Source organism: Dicentrarchus labrax, unplaced genomic scaffold (genome assembly GCF_905237075.1).
Source record: "Dicentrarchus labrax unplaced genomic scaffold, dlabrax2021, whole genome shotgun sequence".
Taxonomy (NCBI): Eukaryota; Metazoa; Chordata; class Actinopteri; family Moronidae; genus Dicentrarchus; species Dicentrarchus labrax.
Genome location: NW_026136723.1, coordinates 22,553,409 through 22,572,291, shown reverse-complemented (window position 1 = coordinate 22,572,291; position 18,883 = coordinate 22,553,409). Strand labels below are relative to the sequence as shown.

General features: G+C 42.1%; 1 protein-coding gene across 2 annotated transcripts in view; it reads left to right on the top strand.

Moving 5' to 3' along the window:
• Nucleotides 1–1,191: 1,191 nt before the first annotated feature.
• Nucleotides 1,192–18,883, top strand: part of nedd9 (neural precursor cell expressed, developmentally down-regulated 9) — a 39,252-nt gene continuing 21,560 nt past the window's right edge. The window contains exon 1 of one of the 2 annotated variants that reach the window (XM_051391353.1): nt 1,192–1,255. Coding sequence is in view for 1 of the 2 variants with exons in the window: in XM_051391352.1 (XP_051247312.1) it covers nt 4,017–4,028 (12 nt within the window). In the remaining variant the exon portion in view is untranslated. Of the gene's footprint in view, nt 1,256–3,753; nt 4,029–18,883 lie in introns of those variants that run through there. The other variant, XM_051391352.1, reaches the window with a different exon arrangement.

Below are 18,883 nucleotides of genomic sequence, written 5' to 3'. Positions count from 1 at the left end.
TTCTGTCCATCCAGCAGCCAGGATCCCGCTTCAGGCAGCCCTGTGATCTCCACTTATGGAAGATGTATGGCTGCTCTGCCCTCTGTTAAACCTGGGGTCAGATCTGCAGGGGCTGCTTATGTAACCAAAAACATCACAGACACCTGGCGGAGATGAAAAGACCCGGAGCGGCTCATTTTTCACTCTGCACTATCACCGGCTGAAAATGTGTGCCATAATTACACTGGAGAAAGACCCCATAAAGACTGGAGGTCTCCTTTTTCTTCTTCTTGTGTAATACTGTAGGTGTGAGACCACAAATACTGCAGCCATGGTGGCAGTTGTCATGACGACCGGGGCTTGCCGCTCAAGCCCAAATGCCAATACAAAATCCTCTCCTTGCCCGGCGATTGTTTGACTTCTCTGCTATGAGATTGAAAAGGAGTGTGTGTGTGGGGGGGGGGCTGTAAACTCCCCGATAATGCGTGTCAGTGAGTTGAAACCAGCCAAAAATGAGACGCCACCAGAGACTGAAGAGTAATGGACTCAATTCAATCCCGCCAAATGTTGTGAGGAGGGGATAAACAAACCTTTTCGGCTTATTTCAGGCTGTTTTCCTCCAAAACAGGCTGATATAAACAGATGGGGAAAATGAGTTGTGTTTGTCATAGGAAACAGGTGCTCGCAGGCACATAATCACATGCCATACACAGAAAAGAATAGCCCCCTCGTACCCACTTGTGGCCCAGAGAATGGGCTCCAGCTGGGCACGGTGTATATTACACAAACGAGTGTTTTGAGTGCCCTTACAAGAGGCATTCATCTGAGGATATGAGTGTTCGGAGGGGGGACAATGAGAGCCGATAGGGTCCCTGTGATTGTGATAAATGAGCTGACACAAATTAGAGCATTCGGAAACACATGAGAGGCAGACTAATTACAGGAGATTTCTGCCTCTTTTATAAGAAAACAGTCTCAATAACAAACAGGCAGACCCACGTCAGGCCTGTATGTGTGCAAAATGTTAGTAATAACTTATTTTCCATTGGGCCTCTGTGTCTTCATGGCATGCAGATCTTGAGTGCACATACTTTGCAAGCTGTGTGCACTGATGAGGTGTTAGCAGGGTGATGCAGAGAGGCGAAGGCTTTCCTGCCAGCTTGTCAGCTCGTCAGAGATCAGTTTGGGTGTTTCTTGTCACCTCCGTTAGATGCTGAGCTGAGTTTATGGAAGTGACATCTCTGCTTTCATCTGCGCTTTCTTCTCTCAAGTCTGGGTGAGCACTGACACCAATAACCTACATTTATGTAGAATAACTTGTAAATTAATGGAAAATAACATGTAAATTAATGTAAAAGAACTTATAAATGAATGTAAAGTAATCTGTCTTTAAGAAATTATAACAAGCAGGGATGTTATGCACTTCTAAATGCCCTCTGATGTCCATCATTCAGTAGCCTTCTGCCAGATTAATTTGTGTTTCCAAGGATGGTTAAGGCATGACATAGTTATCAGTTAAAATGTATGATTATGTAGCTGTCTCGCCCGTCTGTGGACCAGTACTGACTGTAAAATCTGCACCTCTGCTGTGGTCCATTTTTGGGGAGAGATAAATGTGACGTTTATTAATTACGAGTATACCTACTTCTTTAGCCACCAATACACCAAGGATAACAAGCTTGTTTTTGTGAAGTATTAAGAATTTATTGGGAGTTTTGTTTTGTCCAGAAGAACTAAGATTATTATGAGTTACTATAAGACTCATCCTGCCTCTATATGAAACAGGCCTTTAATTCCTTTTGCTCAGCAAAGATGAGAAATACTACCAAATTGTCTATTTAAACCAGTTTGAATATTACTTGTATAAGGCTATCGACTAACATATTAATGACAAATAACTCATATAATCATTTGATACTTTGGTGCTTGTGGTTTCTGTAAAATTAACTGAATGATTAAATTGAATCTAACCGATCTAACGATGTGTTACACGACCACATTGTGTCGGTGATCTGATCAGATTACAACTCTTTCAAGCTTTAAGAGGTTTTATACGTCCAGAAGAATTTCTATAAAATCCAGACTAGGCTAGTAGACTAGTGTTTATGTTGCTTAGTGGTTAATTTATTCAAATGAACCAGTTTCAACAGTTCCAGGTAATATTTGTTTAAATGGAAAGAGACAGTTTCATGGACAACAGAAGGATTTATCAAAGACCTTTGAATCGCCTTGTAGTTTTGTTTCATGTTCAGTTTAGATTTCCCCTAATTCTGGAGGGGATTTCCTCTGATGGAGCAGTGACACTCTTTGGAGGAAACATCTTTCCCACATTTTAACCTCATCTTGTCCTCCACACTCCAACAAAATACCTGTTTGTTTTGTCGTTGATGTTTAAGCACAAGTGTGTGTCATCTGCAGTGCGGGACAGCTGATGGAAAGACGAGGCTATAGCTCGGAGAAAAAACGTATTTATTTATGTATTCATTGAAGAGCAGGATGATGGTGTAAGCTACAGGTGGAAAAAAAAAAGGTTTTGTGACTAGGTGTAATAGCGGAAATGTTTCCGTGCAGAAGAAAATTCTGCATAATCACACTTCCTTCGGCGTTCATAGTTTCACTGAGAAAAACAAAAAACACTTGATCACGTGAAGCCACAATAACTTCCTGATAGGGTTTTTTTTTTTTCTCCACTCAACTGTGTTGCAACAACTTAAAAGCAGCATTAGGTTTCACACTTTAACAGCTTCAGTAATGTGTAATTTTTTTTTTTTGTTGAACTCTGCGGTTACATAATCGTATCCAATCAAATGACTGAAAAACAGAGTAATGAATAATGGTGACTGGAACGTTTATTTTATGTATATGATGTTGTGCAGCCACGCTACGATGGTGACGGCAAAGATATTGCTATTTATTTTATTTAAAGTGAATTAGTGATGAATCACCCTCGTGCACAAATCATACATCAGTAGTAGCCCAAGTTTACGCACAATCCATGACCAGGAAGACATAGACAAATCGAACTGCATGACAAAAGTATCATCATGGACTGTACTTGTGTAGCACCTTCCAACCTCTCAAAGTGCTTTTACACTTCATACCACATTCACCCAGCGATGGCAAACATACCCCCAATGCACAACATAAGGAGAGATTTGGGGTTCAGTATTGTGCTCAAGGACACTTCAACATGCAATGGGAGGAGCCAGGGATCAAACTTTATGATTAGTGGACAACCTACTCTTCCTTCTGGAGTGGAAACCATGTTTTCAGGGGAGCTCATGTCTTATTAAGAGCAGCCCAGCTCGCCTGAAGTTCTTTTAACTCCAGAACTTGCCTAAGAATAATCTCGTTTTTAAGTTTTCATGAGTATCACAGAAATCCAGTGATGGGTGTCTGTACTTGTGTGGGTTCATTACAAAGAGGGACTGCTAATAGCTAATTCGGCACACTTTTAATGGCGCTAATATAATATTCATAAAATTTAGAGCATATTCATCCCCTAAAGAAGTGTGACAAAAGAGTGAATTAACGGTTTTAATGCTGCACTATGCTATTAATATATATATTTAACATCACTGAGTCACATTTAAAATAAAATATAGATATAGATATATTGTTATAATAATACCCCAGTGAGTGGCTGCGTTGTAGCTTTATAATGACGTCATTTATAAGGGCAAGGGAAGGAAAGGGGGCGTGGCCAGAGTGTAGCCTCCACCAATCAGCGGGCTGTTATGCAAATGGGAGGCTCCACGGTCAATGTGGTGAGCAGCAGTCTGGTGTAAAGGAGTAGAAAGAAGCGGACCGGACCCAGAGAGATTCCTCCGTTTGTGTGCGTGTGTGTGTGCGTGTGTGTGCGTTTTCCTCCCGCCTGTGAAGCTCTGGATGGCCGGTTAACCAGCCAGTAAACCCCCCCTCCCTCTCCAGTCCTCCACATACTTTCAGATGTGCGCTTTCTGACGCGACAAAGCGGATATATACTTGTTTTACTTTTTTGTTTCTTGTTTACTGGAGTCACAGAGAAGAGCTACAAGATGAAATACAAAGTAAGTGAAGCGGCACAGATGGGATTCTTGTTCATAATGTTCATAATGCGGGGGTATGCGGGGCTTTTATTTGACCCTCCACACAGCTGTGGGGGGGTTTGGGTCTGGAGGAGTCGACTGTAGTGCTGCGATGATGAAACTTTTAATTATAACTTCTTTAAATTGAGTGCATCCGGGTTTGTTTGTTTTTTTAAAAAGGGGAAACTGCTTATCAAGAGGGGGTGAGAAGAGGATGCTATCACTCTTCTTAAGTGATGTGTTTAATGTCTCATCTTCATACCTCCAGGCTACATTTAATGCAACCACAGGGGCGTAAATGGAGGAAAAAAACGCACCGTCCTCCCCCCCTCTTTAAAAAAAAAAAGAAGGTAGAAATAGGAGCAGAAATATGTTGTTTGAGCTCAGATGATCACTCCTGTGTCTCTGCTGCAGTCAGTTTGACACCCAGCAGGTATAAAAAGGCACATTGATTATTGCACGTACGTCCTCTTTAATGACATCCGTGTTGCTGCTGGACTTTGTTTTGTTATTGTTTTATTAGATTTGGCAATCCTTCTATATTTTATTACGTCCTTCTTTAGGGTTGCAGCTAACAGGTATTGTATTGCAAATGGGGACATCTTTATATAACATATTCACATAATCAATCGATCATATAAGACAAAAAAAAGCAGCAAATCCTTAAAACTGTGAAGCTGGAACAAGGAAAATGACTCTCCATCAATCGACTAATTGATCAATTCTTTCAGCTTCTTCTTTAATAACAACAAATCTGTTCAAAATCTGTGGGGTTTTTTGAGGGGGTTTACCCACTGAGTTAAATGATTAAACCACCCTCACATGGATGAAACAATCCAGTTAATAATTCACCTGTTAAAAGGGAAGCTAAGATTCATATCACAAACCTTTTTGTCATATTTTCGACTTTCACTTGAATGAATCACGTCCTTGTAAGAAAGGCTCGGTCACTGTCTGTCTCAGCCTGCTGCAGCTTCATCTACAGCTACAGGAAGCTTTGGATGGACTTGGAGTGGGATGGTTAACATGTTTTGACCCACTGCTTGGTGAATGTTATATGGGAGTATTTAGCAAGAGACGTGATTACCCAGAGCTGCTGCACATAAGTGTCACCCCCCACCCCCACCCCACTCTCCCTGTTTTATTTCATTCATCATGAGCTACATAGTTTGAAGTCTTCCTCACCATATTAGGGAAGCAAATAGTGCACAGTGTTTGGATGATTCAGGGGTTTTGAGGGCAGTGACTCCTCTTCACTTGCTGTTGTCTGAAGTGTGAAGCTGCTGTTTTGCCAGAGTTTTTGGCTCTCGACTCGACACAGTTTGAGTCCCCTTTTTTTTCTTCAGCATCTGCTGGGCCTGGTGTCCCTGTTTTAGTGAGGCGTGGTGGTGATTGGAGGGCGTCCACGCTGTTGCATCTGCGTCATGGTCCCAGCTGACTCATTGTCCCGTTGAGTACACAGTTCTTCGGGGCAGAGGGAGCGCAACAGTCCAGGATGGTGATGATGTTCTTGGGCACGAGGCCAGAGAGCGTAACGAGGATTTCAAGGGGAAGGGAAACAACCCAGAACAGGTCCTCTATTGATAAAGACTCAGTGGGTGTTAATAAATGTGATCAACACCAGGGTTTTCAAACACTATAGGAAGGAGATATGCAACCTCTCTCTGACGTCTACACTTCTTTTGTTTGCCTCTGCACAGTCAGGCGAGATAGGGAGAGTGCTCTTTGCTTATGATAAACATATCTGCATTATGCAACCCCGCCAGAGGAAGGTAGGGTGGCAGGGAGGGGGTATAAAGTTGGGAAATCAGGCAGCCAGAGAGGCCTTGTCTCGGCTAGAGTGTTTACGGAGTTTCCTGCAGGTCAAATAAATCTGTTAAACGGTGTCAAAGTTTACTATGTTCCCCTATCAGGTCTCAGTGTTTGCTCTTGATCTCCGCCGCAATGAATTATTCACAGCTATATTAAGCACTCCTGTCCTCGCAGAGTGGTAATGTTTCCACAGAAGCTTAACGAGATCGCCCCCGGCGGGTTGGCGCCCCCGTCACATGTCCTGAGGTGAAGTTGTGGCCAGACGCTGCTCCCCCTCCCTCCCCTCTCCTCCCTGACATCAGAGATGGTTTCCAGTGGGTGTTCAGGTGTGAAGGGAAGGCTTGTCTTCCATAGGTCACCTAATGCATATAATCCCCCTGATGGGTCCGCACACAGACTCAGTGAGGCCCAGGAAGAGGAAGATGAGCAGGCAGAAGAGAGACAGTAGAGATGTTCTGATGCCACTTTTTCTTTGCTGATACATCTGCAGTAAAATATATATATTATTATTATTATATATAAGCCTGTGTGATTGCTCTCATTGTTGGCCTGGCTCTGGTTCTGCTGGGATTTCTGAGCTCATAAATTAGGTGGTATTTGATCGGTGCACAGACATGCGCACTCGCCAACAGGTTGGGAACCACCGCGTTAGCCTAAACTATTACATAATTAACTAAACTTTGGGCTATGTATTTCTTCTCTTATTGGAGAAGAATATTTGTTTCACAGTTGTGAGCATGATGTTTTTAGATGGCTAGATTAGGCAAAGTCTGTCCATACAAATGTATTAGAGATGATACCTGAAGGGGGTTTAAAGGAATAGTTAAACATTTTGGGAAAGGGGCTTATTCGCTTTTTGGTTGAGAGTTATGGCGTTTTCCATTCACATGTGGTCGCTCGGCTTAACTCGGTTTGACTTGGCTTGACTCGACACACCAGTCCTGGAACAATTTTATATTTAAATGCTTTTATTATGAATCAGCAAAACCAGGAAGGATTGGGTGAGGCGTCACCGCAGGCCGCTAGGGGGCACTTTGACCCGACTCCAGAGGAGGCCTATCTCGTGGGCAGCGCAGCACAACTCATCACAATTAACGTGGTCATGGAAAAGACCTTTTAGAGAAGACTGATACCACTCTCAGTTTACCTAAACATAAAGACTGAAAACAGCTAAAGAGAGAAAGCAAATGTATTTCCGAAAAAACTATTCCTTTAAAGTGTTATGACACAACTTTCTGGGGCAAAATAAGTTTTAAAAAAAAGTCTCTCCCAGAGACTTCCACAACCTTTTAACTCATTCCTTCGTAGCTGACGTAACTGTTGCAGAAATAGCTTCACAACCACAGTGAGGAGTGATTAGGTGAACCCATATTCTGGCCAATGTGTGTGTGTGTGTGTGTGTATTTTCCTCAGTGTTTCTTTTTTATGGGTTCAGGTTCCAGGCGCTGGTCCAACAGCAAAGAGGGCTGGAGGAGAGCGGAGCAGACATTGTTCTGGGAGGGTGGGAGGAGGAGGAGGATCTGTGATGCTGAAAGGGCCTGCAGAAAATGAAAGAAAGAGGAAGTTGTGTGTGTGGGGGGGAGGGAGGAACGAGAGGGCAAACAGAGTTGGATGTGTTGGGGGGGGAGTGGGGGGATGGGAGAGAGCCGGGAGGTCGAGGAGCGCCCTGTGAGAATGAGAGCATTTCAGGCGATTGTGCGTGGGAAGGTTGTTCGGGAAGATGCACATGATTGTTTCAAGGTGCCCCTTTACATCAGTAATGAGTCTGGCAGCGGGGGCACACCGGGAACTCTGTTCTTTTGTGTGCGTTGTGCATGTTTGGTTTGCGTAGAAGGAGACATTTGTATTCTCCTGAAAGAAGAACGAGAAAAAAGCAAAGCAAACATTCAAGCAGTGAAATAGCTTTTCCATGTGCCGCCCCCCCCCTTTCCACAGGCAGTCTTATCTCGTTATGACTTTGCATTGAACACCATTTATTGCCTGTTATAAAGTCACCGTATTATCATGGCGTGAGGTTTTCGTCTGTGCACTTAAGTGCAGAATAACTTACCCCTCGTGCCCCAAGTTTTGCTCCCGTGCAAGACTTTTCAGTGAGCGTGAAGAGCTTCTCCCCCAGCGACAATGAATAGACATCCCCCCCTCCCCCCTGCGCCCTCGCACCATGAGCCGGCCATTAACATTTGAAAACGGTCAGCGGGGAGACAGACTACATTGTGTGCTCGTTTCAGCCAGATAGACAGGGAGAGAGAGAGAGAGAGACTACCCAACATCAGCAACAATGCATATAATCATTTCCATGTTTGACCTTTTGGCGGAAATAATTCTCGCCACCACAACCCTCCCCCCTCCCTCCTTCCTTCCCCGCGAAGAATGTCAACTATTTTGCAGGGTCATCTCTCAAGATGTAGAGGACCTCTGTCAGCTCACTTCGACCCGGTGGAGAGTTTGTCCTCGTGGCAGATAAGAGGAAACACGACAGCTGGGAACACCAAGGGGAAGAAAAGTGTTAAATACGACCTGTAACGTGGAAAAAGTGGCTGAACATGTGATGTGAGCATGTATGCTCTTATCAGTCGAGCTTGAAAGATTAGTTGAGTCAAAGTTTTGCAGCTGTTTGATAATCAATTTGTCGTCGTTTGTCAGGGAGAAATGCCAGAAATGTGTCTGGTTTGTGCTTCTCAGATGTGACAATTTGCTGTTTTTCTTCCCCGAAGGATCTCAGAGGCTTCGTTGTGGCCTAAAATGTCTAAAAACTGAGATGCCTGTCGCTGTTGTTGATGTTTTTAGGCTTTTTTTCTCCAATGAATTTGTGGAAAAAGGGGAAAATTGAAAAAAAATAGGTGCCATATTTTGTATAATCAGGCTCAGGGGAGTAACCGATTACATGTAAGTGAGTTATGTAATACAAAAAGAGGTAAAACACATAATTAGATTACAGTTACAACTAGTAAAAACAGGGATTATTTTTACTTTTATAACACACTGAGGACTCATTGATGATGCTAAAAATCCAATTCCATTGTTACATTGTTCTGTTATTGAATACACTTTAATCAATACTTCTTATTGACATTTCTTTTCTCTTGTTTTTTTTGCATATTTGGTGCAAGTAAGTAACAGAACGTGACTTTAATACTGTGATACTTGGATTAGGCTACTGACTACATTAAGTAAGGTAATTAGTGACTGTAGAGGATTACATTTTTATAGTAACCCTCCGAACACTGTTTTTAATTCATTCATTCAAGTTGTGAAAACGTTTCCTGAAGGGATTTATCATATAAGAGATTAATCTTTTTGAATTTTTGACTGCTGGTTGAACAAAATTGTCTCTCTGTGCAATTATAATCTGCATTTTTCACCATTCTCTTACCAAATGATCATTTCTAGAACGATTAATCCAGAATAAAACTGCAGATTAACTGATGAAAAGTGATTTCTAATCCTCCCTCACCTGCTTGTAACTTCATATTTATCCATTTTCTTCTGTTATTTCATGAAGGAGATGATAAATAATAGTTTGTTTGTCACCCGAGCTGCAGTTTGTTGTTTTCCTGAACCCTTTGTGTGTAGCAGCTGTCAGAGATCCGGTGCTGCGACTCACCTGTAGTTTATTTGTGCAGGTGTTAGGAGTGATAACATTATTGTGGTTCCTTGAGGTGTCTGTTGGGTTAGAAACTGGAATCTGGTCCTTTTCTCTGTGATTTGTTGCTGCAAAATTTAAAAAAAAAATAGGACCTGACACTTAAATCTGATATTTGTTCATCATTTGGGACATAAGAAATCACTCAAAATGACGTTAAATACGGAGCTGAGACAACTACTCAATTCACTGATATCTGATTCATCATTTAAGTCACTTTTTTTAAAGGAATAATTCACAATATTCTCTGGTTTAAGCTTCTCAAATGTTCGATTTAGTTGTTTTTTCACTTTTCTGTCAATGTAAATTGAATATTTTTGGCTTTTAGACTGTTTGGGTTCCTTTTAAAATCAATTTTTCACAATTTTCTGACCTTTTATTGACAAAATTAGTTGCTTTTATCACAATCAACCTCTGAAAGGCATATCATCAGTCGACGTTTTTCAAGAGCACGAAGCAAAATATTCTCGTTTTTTTTTAAATCTCCGATACCCTTCATGTTTCAAAGGGGAGGAAGATGGCGGCCTCGGTTTGATCGGCCCTTTGTGTCTGCGAGATCTTCTGGCGTGGCGTGAAATCGGGGAGACACTTTGAGTGAATCTCCATCTCATTGGCCGTTGCTATATGTAAAACCATTCAATGTGGCCCCGCGGAGATACCATGAGACATATTTCAACATCTCGGCTCCCCTCCTGCGGGAGGGATTAGCTCTCGTCTCTGGGGGTTACCGCCATGCACTCATGTACCCTCGTTTGGCATCAGTGCCAAGCTTGGAAATAATCCACCTCTCCACTCCGCCAAAACTGAGCGTTTTCTTGGCTGCGGGCCCCGTTGAATACCAACCATATTGTTGTTGTTTTTTTGTGCGTTGCTGCTACTTTTTTGACCCCTGTAGGTGCAGTAAATTGTCTCGGAGGTCAGTGTCAACAACCAAAACAAAGCCCCCAGTTGCTCAAAGACCCTTCAGCAGCATGGGTCTGCAAAACTGAAGGACAGTTTCTCTTCACGCCATTCACACAGTCCTGGAATGACTTGGCAGAATATGAGAGGCGACGTTGCACAATGTGTTTCCCCCCAGCAGCTCTCGCAGTTCACAGAATTTGATACACTTTTGAGAGAATATCTCCAGTGTGGCTTTTCACTTCTAATTATAGGGTTGTACTTGGCGTTCGGGGCCGAGAAGATGTGAAACGATACGACTGGGTCAGGATCTCTTTGGGTTCTGCAGGCAGGAGGCAGGAAGGACTGCAGGCTAAGGAGTGGGGACGGGGGGACGGGGGGGGACGGGGGGAAACAGAGGAGGGCATCATGTCAAGTTACCTTGTAGTTTGTGTGACAGTAAAAAAAATAAAACCACTGATGAATGGACAGAGTGAGGGAGGAGGTCATTTTAACTGCAAAGTTACTCAAATCACTTCCTGTGACTTAACCTAAAGAGAGCTGACAGTATTTCATCAGCATTTTTACTCCAAAAACCACAATTAGATTGGTAGAAATGAGGCAACTGGTGATTATTTTCTTTATAAATTGTGTTTTTCATCTATAAAATGCCAGAAAGTTGCAAACAATGAACCCCGTAACAGTCCCAAAACACATTTCTTTTAGCTGCATATAGAAATATTGTTGGGTTAGTTAATACTAATGCTTATACGAAAACGTAGCTTTGGTAGCAGTACAATAACAACAAATTAGTATTTTGTTGCCTTTGAGGATTAATTTGGCAACAGAAACAAGCTAACGCAACACTGACAGAGAAATTATAACTTGATTAGCGAACTTGTCTTATCTTCACATCCAGAGCAACATTATCATTCATTTGGAGCCATTTTAGACAACCTGATGAATATAAACCCATTATTCACTCTCCTTTTAGCTCCGTTTTTGGTCTCTACCAACCTCTATTTGGCTTTTGTGTTCACAGCTAGTTGTCAGTGCTAGTCAAAATGGAAGAAGCTATAGCGTATTAGCTGGGTTGCATTACAGACTTTTATGTAACCCAACTCTGTCAAAATATAAAGTGCCCCACAAAAATAAGTTGGCAGTTGTGAGACAAATATCTTTTGTATACTGTGTGAGCTTGGTTAGCGACTGAGCAACAGGCTTTCGTTACTTCCTCGCCTTTAATATAAAGATATTGATCATATCTTTATATAAATCTTAACACCAGCGGCCCTACAAGAACTGTACAATGAAGTAGTTCTATACTTATTTTTGTCTAGTTTCCAGGGAAACTCCACAATCATTACACACTTTTAGTCATGCCACTGACTAAACAAATATATCTCGGCTCTCAAACTGAGATAATGTGAGCGTCAGCGGTGCGTTAACAGCTTGCATTGTGGTTAGACGCAACATGGCACATCACATCCTGCCGGAGATAGAGTTGCCCCACGGTTGCTGCTGTTGTTTTCTGGGTGTGGAGATTTCCTCACAGCGCTGCAGAGAGCTGGGTGAAGGTGTCATATTTACAGTGGCGGTATACAATAGTCTTTTATGAAACAGCAGCAGGTTGAATGAATGGAGCTTTTTTTTTTTCCTGTGAGGTGAGCAACGTGTTGTCCAGTGAAAACCATCAGAGAGACGCAACTAAACAACTAATGAGTCACAAAAACAAATGATCCTATTCAGGATGTATGAGAAAGAAATCGACAAACCAATGCTGTGATTCATGTCCAGTCAATGGCTGGAATAAGCTATTGATTATAAGTTACAACTGCATCCGTGCCTCTGCGTCCTAACTATTGATTTACAGCGGTTTGCATAAGATATCAATCATTGTGTGGCAGCAGTGCGTGTGTTGTCGTGTGTTTATGGTCTTAAAATGGAAGCCCTGACAGGGACTCCTCAGAAATCGAGGAGGTGGAAGTTTCACCGACCCTGCTGTGTAATTATGTTAATACACGGCCACTGGCTCGTAGAGAGGCTGTAATCAGAGGGTCAGCCTTCCTGAACACTGTCCAAATGAAGAAATTACCATGTACCCTGAGCTCTGAACCGCTTCCCATGAGACCTTTCCTACCCAGAACCCCTTCACACGGCCCATTTATTTGAACTGGCTCTCACCCGCAGCAGGCCGCACTCTGAGGAACTGCTCGTAAAAGTCATCAGGTCCTCATTATCGTCATTACTATAATTATTTTCTATATTTAACCATGTGAAATGAGGCCAAATGAGCGTGCTGGTTCAACCCCTTTCTCGCGAACCACCCCGGGACACGTGTTACAGTGGTACTGGTACATGACGAGGTACTGCGTGATGTTCTCACAGTCGGAGCGTACCACTTTTTTTATATTTTAGGGGAGCAGGTTGTGTTTGTTTGGGTTGAAAACATCCCAGTGTCTTTCAAAGCAGGGCCCGATCCCGTTGCTGTGGGGACACGGTTTGGGGTTTTTGGCAGCAGTAGCAGGGGAATTTTGAGTGTTTGTGAGCTTGTTTAGGCCAAAGCCACCTTCATTATTATTAGATTGATGTTTAACCCCAGAGAGGCAGAGCCAAAACCACCCAAAGAGCTCTTACTGAAAGCAAAGGTGGGGCCCTTTTTCAGCCTGGCGGTGAAGTTACATAAGTTTTTTTTTTTATTTTTGGCATGGTCAGCAGCAGGCTCCCCCACACAAATGAGAGGACGTTTATACTGTTTGTGTTCAGGCGAGACGCTGGTGGAAAAAAAGCCTTGTTGATGTAGGGATGTGTGAGTCAGAGCAGAGAGGGGCTCAGACAGCTGGGTCTTCAGGCGGTGTGTATATATATATATATATATATATACATATATATTGGGGTCCAGGTGCGAATCTGGACAGCTCAGCTTTGCACGATTCCTCGCTCGGCTAATGACGAGAACATACGAGGGGCCGTGAGAGCGTCTCTGAAGCCAGATGTTGTAGTTTGAGACCCTAAAATGATAACAAGTTTTATATCATCTCATCTCATATCTCATCTGTTTATCAGTAATCAAGGCCAACGTTTGTTAAGCTTCAATCAGTGGATTCATTGCTTCATTTTCATTGCTTTTTCATACTGTTATTGACTGTTTTACCTTTTAATGTTTTGTTTTCATATTGTTAGAATTGTTTTAACTGTATTATGTTTGCACTGTACAGCACCTTCTAACTCGAAAGGTGCTTTATAAATAAAGTTTATTGTTATTATTATTAAAATAGTTGATAACAAATAATCGATTAATGGAGTTGTAGCTCTAAATCAGAACAAATGGTAGAAATCACGAGCAAATAACGGGCGTTTAACAAGATCCGGTCACTAATAAATGAGGTAAAATAAAGTAAAGTAAGATTAAACTTTATTATAGAAGAAGAACATTGAGTTAGACGGCCTTATGGACAATAAACCTGTGTATCTACAGGCTCATATGGGCCTTTAGAGATGTTAAATATAGCGAAGAGCAGAGCCATTAATAGTCCTTAAACGTCCTCATGAGATAAGATCTTGTTTTTACTGTCTGACCCACTCGCTCCGCCTCTGCCGCTCTGTGTTTTTTTATTAAGATTTGAGGTCAGGACCAGAAACGCTTCATATTTACATTAGGAAGCAGCAGAATGCCTCTCGCCTCTCGCCTCGCTGACTTATAACAGATAACTTCCTGGAAGCTCGCACTCATCTGTGGGTGAAGCAGAAGGGGCCCTCCCTCCCTCCCTCCTTCCCTGCGTGCCTGACAAATGACGAACACATGTGTTTATAGGCGGATCAATGCCAGAGTGGTGGAGTCACCGTGTTGTGACTAACCAGTGTTTATGCAGAGATGTGACGCCCCGGTTTAATAGTCAGTTTCACCTGCTCCGATTACAGTGATACAGAAGCAAACAAAAACATAACAACGAGCGCTTCTGCTTCACATCAAAAGGATCTGCACGTAGCTGTTAGCCATTACAGCTAACAACCTGTGTGTTCAACACATTTAGAGCTTCTGATTTGTGATGTCCAGCTCAATCTAGGGCTCAGTCTTTATTGGATGGTACAATAAATGAGATTAAAGTTTAATTTATATTGTCTGTATGTTTACCTCCACGCCAGCCCTGCCTCAATAAAATTAAACCGCAGTGAGAACGAGGGGTTAAGTGTGTGAAAACGTGTCAAACTGTTCCCCTTTGGGATCCGTGTGGTCCCCAGACTCACTGCGACAACTCGTCTCTGTGTGTGTGTCGTGTTTGGTTGAAGCAGGTTTTTTTTTCTTCCACAAACTGAGACGGATGTCTGACTTCTGGAGAGTTCGTTTGCTGATGGATTGCCAGAGATGATTAGCTACAGTTTTAGGTTTTTATATAGTGTTTAGCACCTAATGTTAAAGGTCCAGTGTGTAACATTTCTGAGGGTCTATTAAATCCATCATTTTTATTAGTGTAAATACAAATTGTTGTATTTTAATTACGTTAATACAACCCGTTTTTATCTTCATACACCCTCCGTGGAGTCACTAAAATCTTACACACTGGTCCTTTAATCTTTGTGTTTTGTTGACATTTTCTGGATTTCCTCTTTATTTGAGGCGTAAAAATGATAATAGTATTAATGATATTGATAGATTCTTTCATCTGATCTGATCTGCCACAAACTAGACTTTCACTCTTGATTTAAACATACAAAAATGACCATAAATTATCATTATTGCACTAAACATTTAAAAAAAAAAGTCCAGTAACAGAAACGTGTAAGTTGGACAGAAGCTATAGTGTTTCCACCTGTTCCATTGATTTCAATGGGAATCCAACCCATTGGCAGATATTAAGAAATAACCAAACATCTTGCTGGTGTTCTGGTTTGTTTATGTAGGTCATATAACCAGTTAAAAACTCCTTGTAGTACGTTTAAAGAGACTAATTTGTACGGTGGCCCTAAAGGCTCAACGCACTGCAACCCTGTTACAGAAAACACAATGCTGCACATTTGTTGTCATATTGAATTAAAGATATTCTTTATATTATATATGATATTTTATGATAATAAGTGTACAGAAACAGAAGTAATGCATCAGTTCCTGTAGCTCATTAGTTCAGATGTGTATGTTGTCATGTTTGAGAGCAGCTCTCATAAACTCAATGATATAACAACGTGAGGCGTCTGTTGTTTTGAGTTGAGGGCTTCATGAAAGTGTGAATATGTTTGAGCGACCGTCCTGCCGAGCTGTGAGATGTTTAGCAGATGTGAGCACCTCAGTGTGGTTTAGAGGACGGATGCTAGGTCACAGTCTTTCTCACACTTTATTCCTCCACCAGGTTGTGTCTCTGCAGAGCTGGCTTTCAGTACCTTTTTCAATTGCGTGCACACTTTGGTTTGTGAGTGTGTGCACACGTGGTTGGTGAAACTGGCATTATTGATTTGGCAGCTGGTTATGGTTATCACCGTAATCAGCAGAGACAAAGGAGCGGTGACACTGTTATACGTGCTGTTCTTGTGTCTCTGAGGTGATTTAATTTCCCCTCCGAGCATCAAACACAAAGCAGTAAACAGCAGCCGGGCAAACGGGCCTCGTGCATGAACTCATATGAACAGATCTTCTCTTAAAGGTCCAGTGTGAAACATTTAGGAGGATCTGTTGGCAGAAAGTGTGTTTTCATTAGTGTGTAATCACCTGAAAATAAGAATGATTGTGTTTTTGTTACCTTAGACTGAGCAGTTTTTATCTGCAGAGGGAGCGTAGTAGTTTTTCCTACACTCTTGAAAGGCTGAGCTGTATTCAAATGGTTGCAGTTTTCACCACTAGATGCCACTAAATCTTACACACTGGTCCTTTAAAGAGGCAACTACGAGGGATTTAGAAGTATTTGAAATTCAGCACAGCAGCTTCTGTCTTTCTGCAGGTCTCTGTTCAGTTTCATCCTCTGTAGCACCCCGACAATAACATAATTTCCTGTGTGTTTGTATTAATATCTCTCGTCCCTTCAGGGTCTCACACATTTCTATATTTCTGTCACATTACAGCATTCGCTCATCACACCTCACTGGAAGTTGTACTATTTATATCGTGTAATTGTTTCGGATCCTATAACGTCACCGCTAAAGGCTAAAATTATTATTTTGTTTGACTCCTCTGTAACATTTTTCTAGAATAAAAGTTTCCACAGGCACCTTTTATGTGGGTGTAGATTGTACTCATGAACAGGCGACATTCATGAGAGAAAATTAGCAATTTACGATACATTTGCGCAGAAAGTTTGATGAATCTGACCTTGCAGAGAAAGAGAGTTCAGGATACGAATATGGAAACTTGTCCCTCATATTCAAACCCTAATTGGAGCAGCAGTTGTAATCACTGTACTCAGCATTTTGTTTCCTCATGGATGCCTCTGCCAGCCTCGATCAAGTTACCGCAATGAGCAGACATCAAGGATCCGCTCCCATTGGGCGACGTTGACCTCCGGGGGTCACAATCGAACTTGTTGCAGCTTCAGCTGGTGGCGGGGGGTGATTGTGAGGGTGTAATTGTGCGACGGGTGTTGCTGGCTAACAGCCCTGACAGCGCACACAGACAATAGCCAGGGAGGCCAGGCCCACAGCGAGAGATAACGATGTCACTGGCAGAGGTAGTTTCACATGGGAACTGGGAAAGGGGAAGGCCACAGAGGGTTCAAGACAACCTCAAACCAGCAGCAGCCACAAAGTGGGCTTCCTGATTCCCACACTGAGCTACTGGAGGGTGAGGCCTTAATAACGTCAACCTAAAGAGGTACTAGAAAGATAAGTGAAGTCACACTTTTCCTTTTGAGAAGCTGTATTTCGATGCAGTTTCTGGTTCGCATGTTTCTGATAATCCTCACTCCAAATGTGCGTGTAGCTTTTTAGTCCGATTAGAAATCCTATTCTATCCTCAACTCAGCTCAGCTCATCTGTTACGAGTGGGTTTAATCCAGCTCACTATGCTGCAAGACAAGAGTTTATGAACATTTAAAGTCAGCAGCGGTGTGGTTTCAATCCTGCTTTCCCTTCGTAGTCTCATCTTCATTGTAAGATATTTTTTTGCTGTTTTATTGCTGAAGCTGAGGCAAGAACCCTGAACAAAAAAAATATGTTTCTTGTTTTTTACTGTCTTTACAAGTCCCATGTGACTGGGTTGTGGTGCTGCAGAAATAAAACGAAGTAGGGTTTGTTCGCATGAAACACAGAAAAACTGAACAACAAACAGTCTCCTCTCCCTCAGTATCTGACGTTAAAGTGCCCTTGAGCAAGGCGTTTAATCCCTAATTGTGTTTATGGAGCTTACATAGCTTAAAGTACAGGACTGCTGTTGTGCAGGGCAGCTCCCAGGAGTTAAACTTTGTTATTATGTGAGTATAATGCAGCTGAAAAGGGAGTATTCATGCTCAGTTAACTCCTTCTCTGGATGAATAAAGGCAAAAGGAAAAAGATTGATGCATTTACTGTGGCAATTAGTCCTAAATGCCTCTCTTAGACACAGAAGTGGCACACTCTGGGGCTTTTCCTATCTACAAAATCTGTGGTTTTGAGTCATTATCCCTCAGTCCTCACTGGCCCTTTAGATAACTGTGCCCTGGAGCAGGGCGCAAGCTGAGAAAATCCCATCAAGTTCAGATTTGTTTGAAAGACATCTGGTGTGTGGAGCTGGGGGCTAATGCAACCCTGCATGGTAATCTGAAGAGCAGTAAGAAGTTCACCAGCATGTCATTCACCGAAGCATTTTAAAACTGCCAGAGAAGTGTTTTAAATAACTGTAAACTCATGTGTATTAAAGGAATAGTTCCACATTTCAGGAATCGCGGTGGAGATTGAAAGCACTCTTGTGTCTGTATGTTAGATACAAAGCTACAGACAACAAATTATTAGCTTAGCTTAGCATAAAGACTGGGAACAGAGCAAACAACTAGCTTGATTCTGTGCAAAGCTAACAAAAATCCCACTTCTGAAGCTCAGTTATTAACGTCTCATGTCTTGTTTGTTTATGTAAAAACCACTCGTTTTCAGAGGGTTTTGAAGCAAACTACTTCCTGACGGGGAGCAGTGACTTCCTGAAGTCTTGTCATCAAAGTGAGGTTGCCAGGCAACCCACAGGGACTCCAGGACACCCCCCATGAAACCAACTTTTTAACGCTTTTTGGTCCGGATTAAACAAAGAAGATATAATGTGTCAATTAGTGACCTTTTGGTGGTGCTAGAAACTGGCTTGCTAGCTGTTTCCCTCTGTTCCCAGTCTTTACGCTAAGCTAAGCTAACTGGCTGCTGGCTGTAGCTTCCAGTTTAAAGTAGAGACACGAGAGTGGTATCAATCTTTTCTAATTCTTCTTAACAAGAAAGAAATAGGTGGATTTCTCAAAATGGCAAACTATTCCCTTTCCATTTCATTTAATTTACTAAAACCTGACATTATGTGACAGAAGGTAAACACTGTTTTTTTTTGTTTTTTTTTAAAAATAAAGAT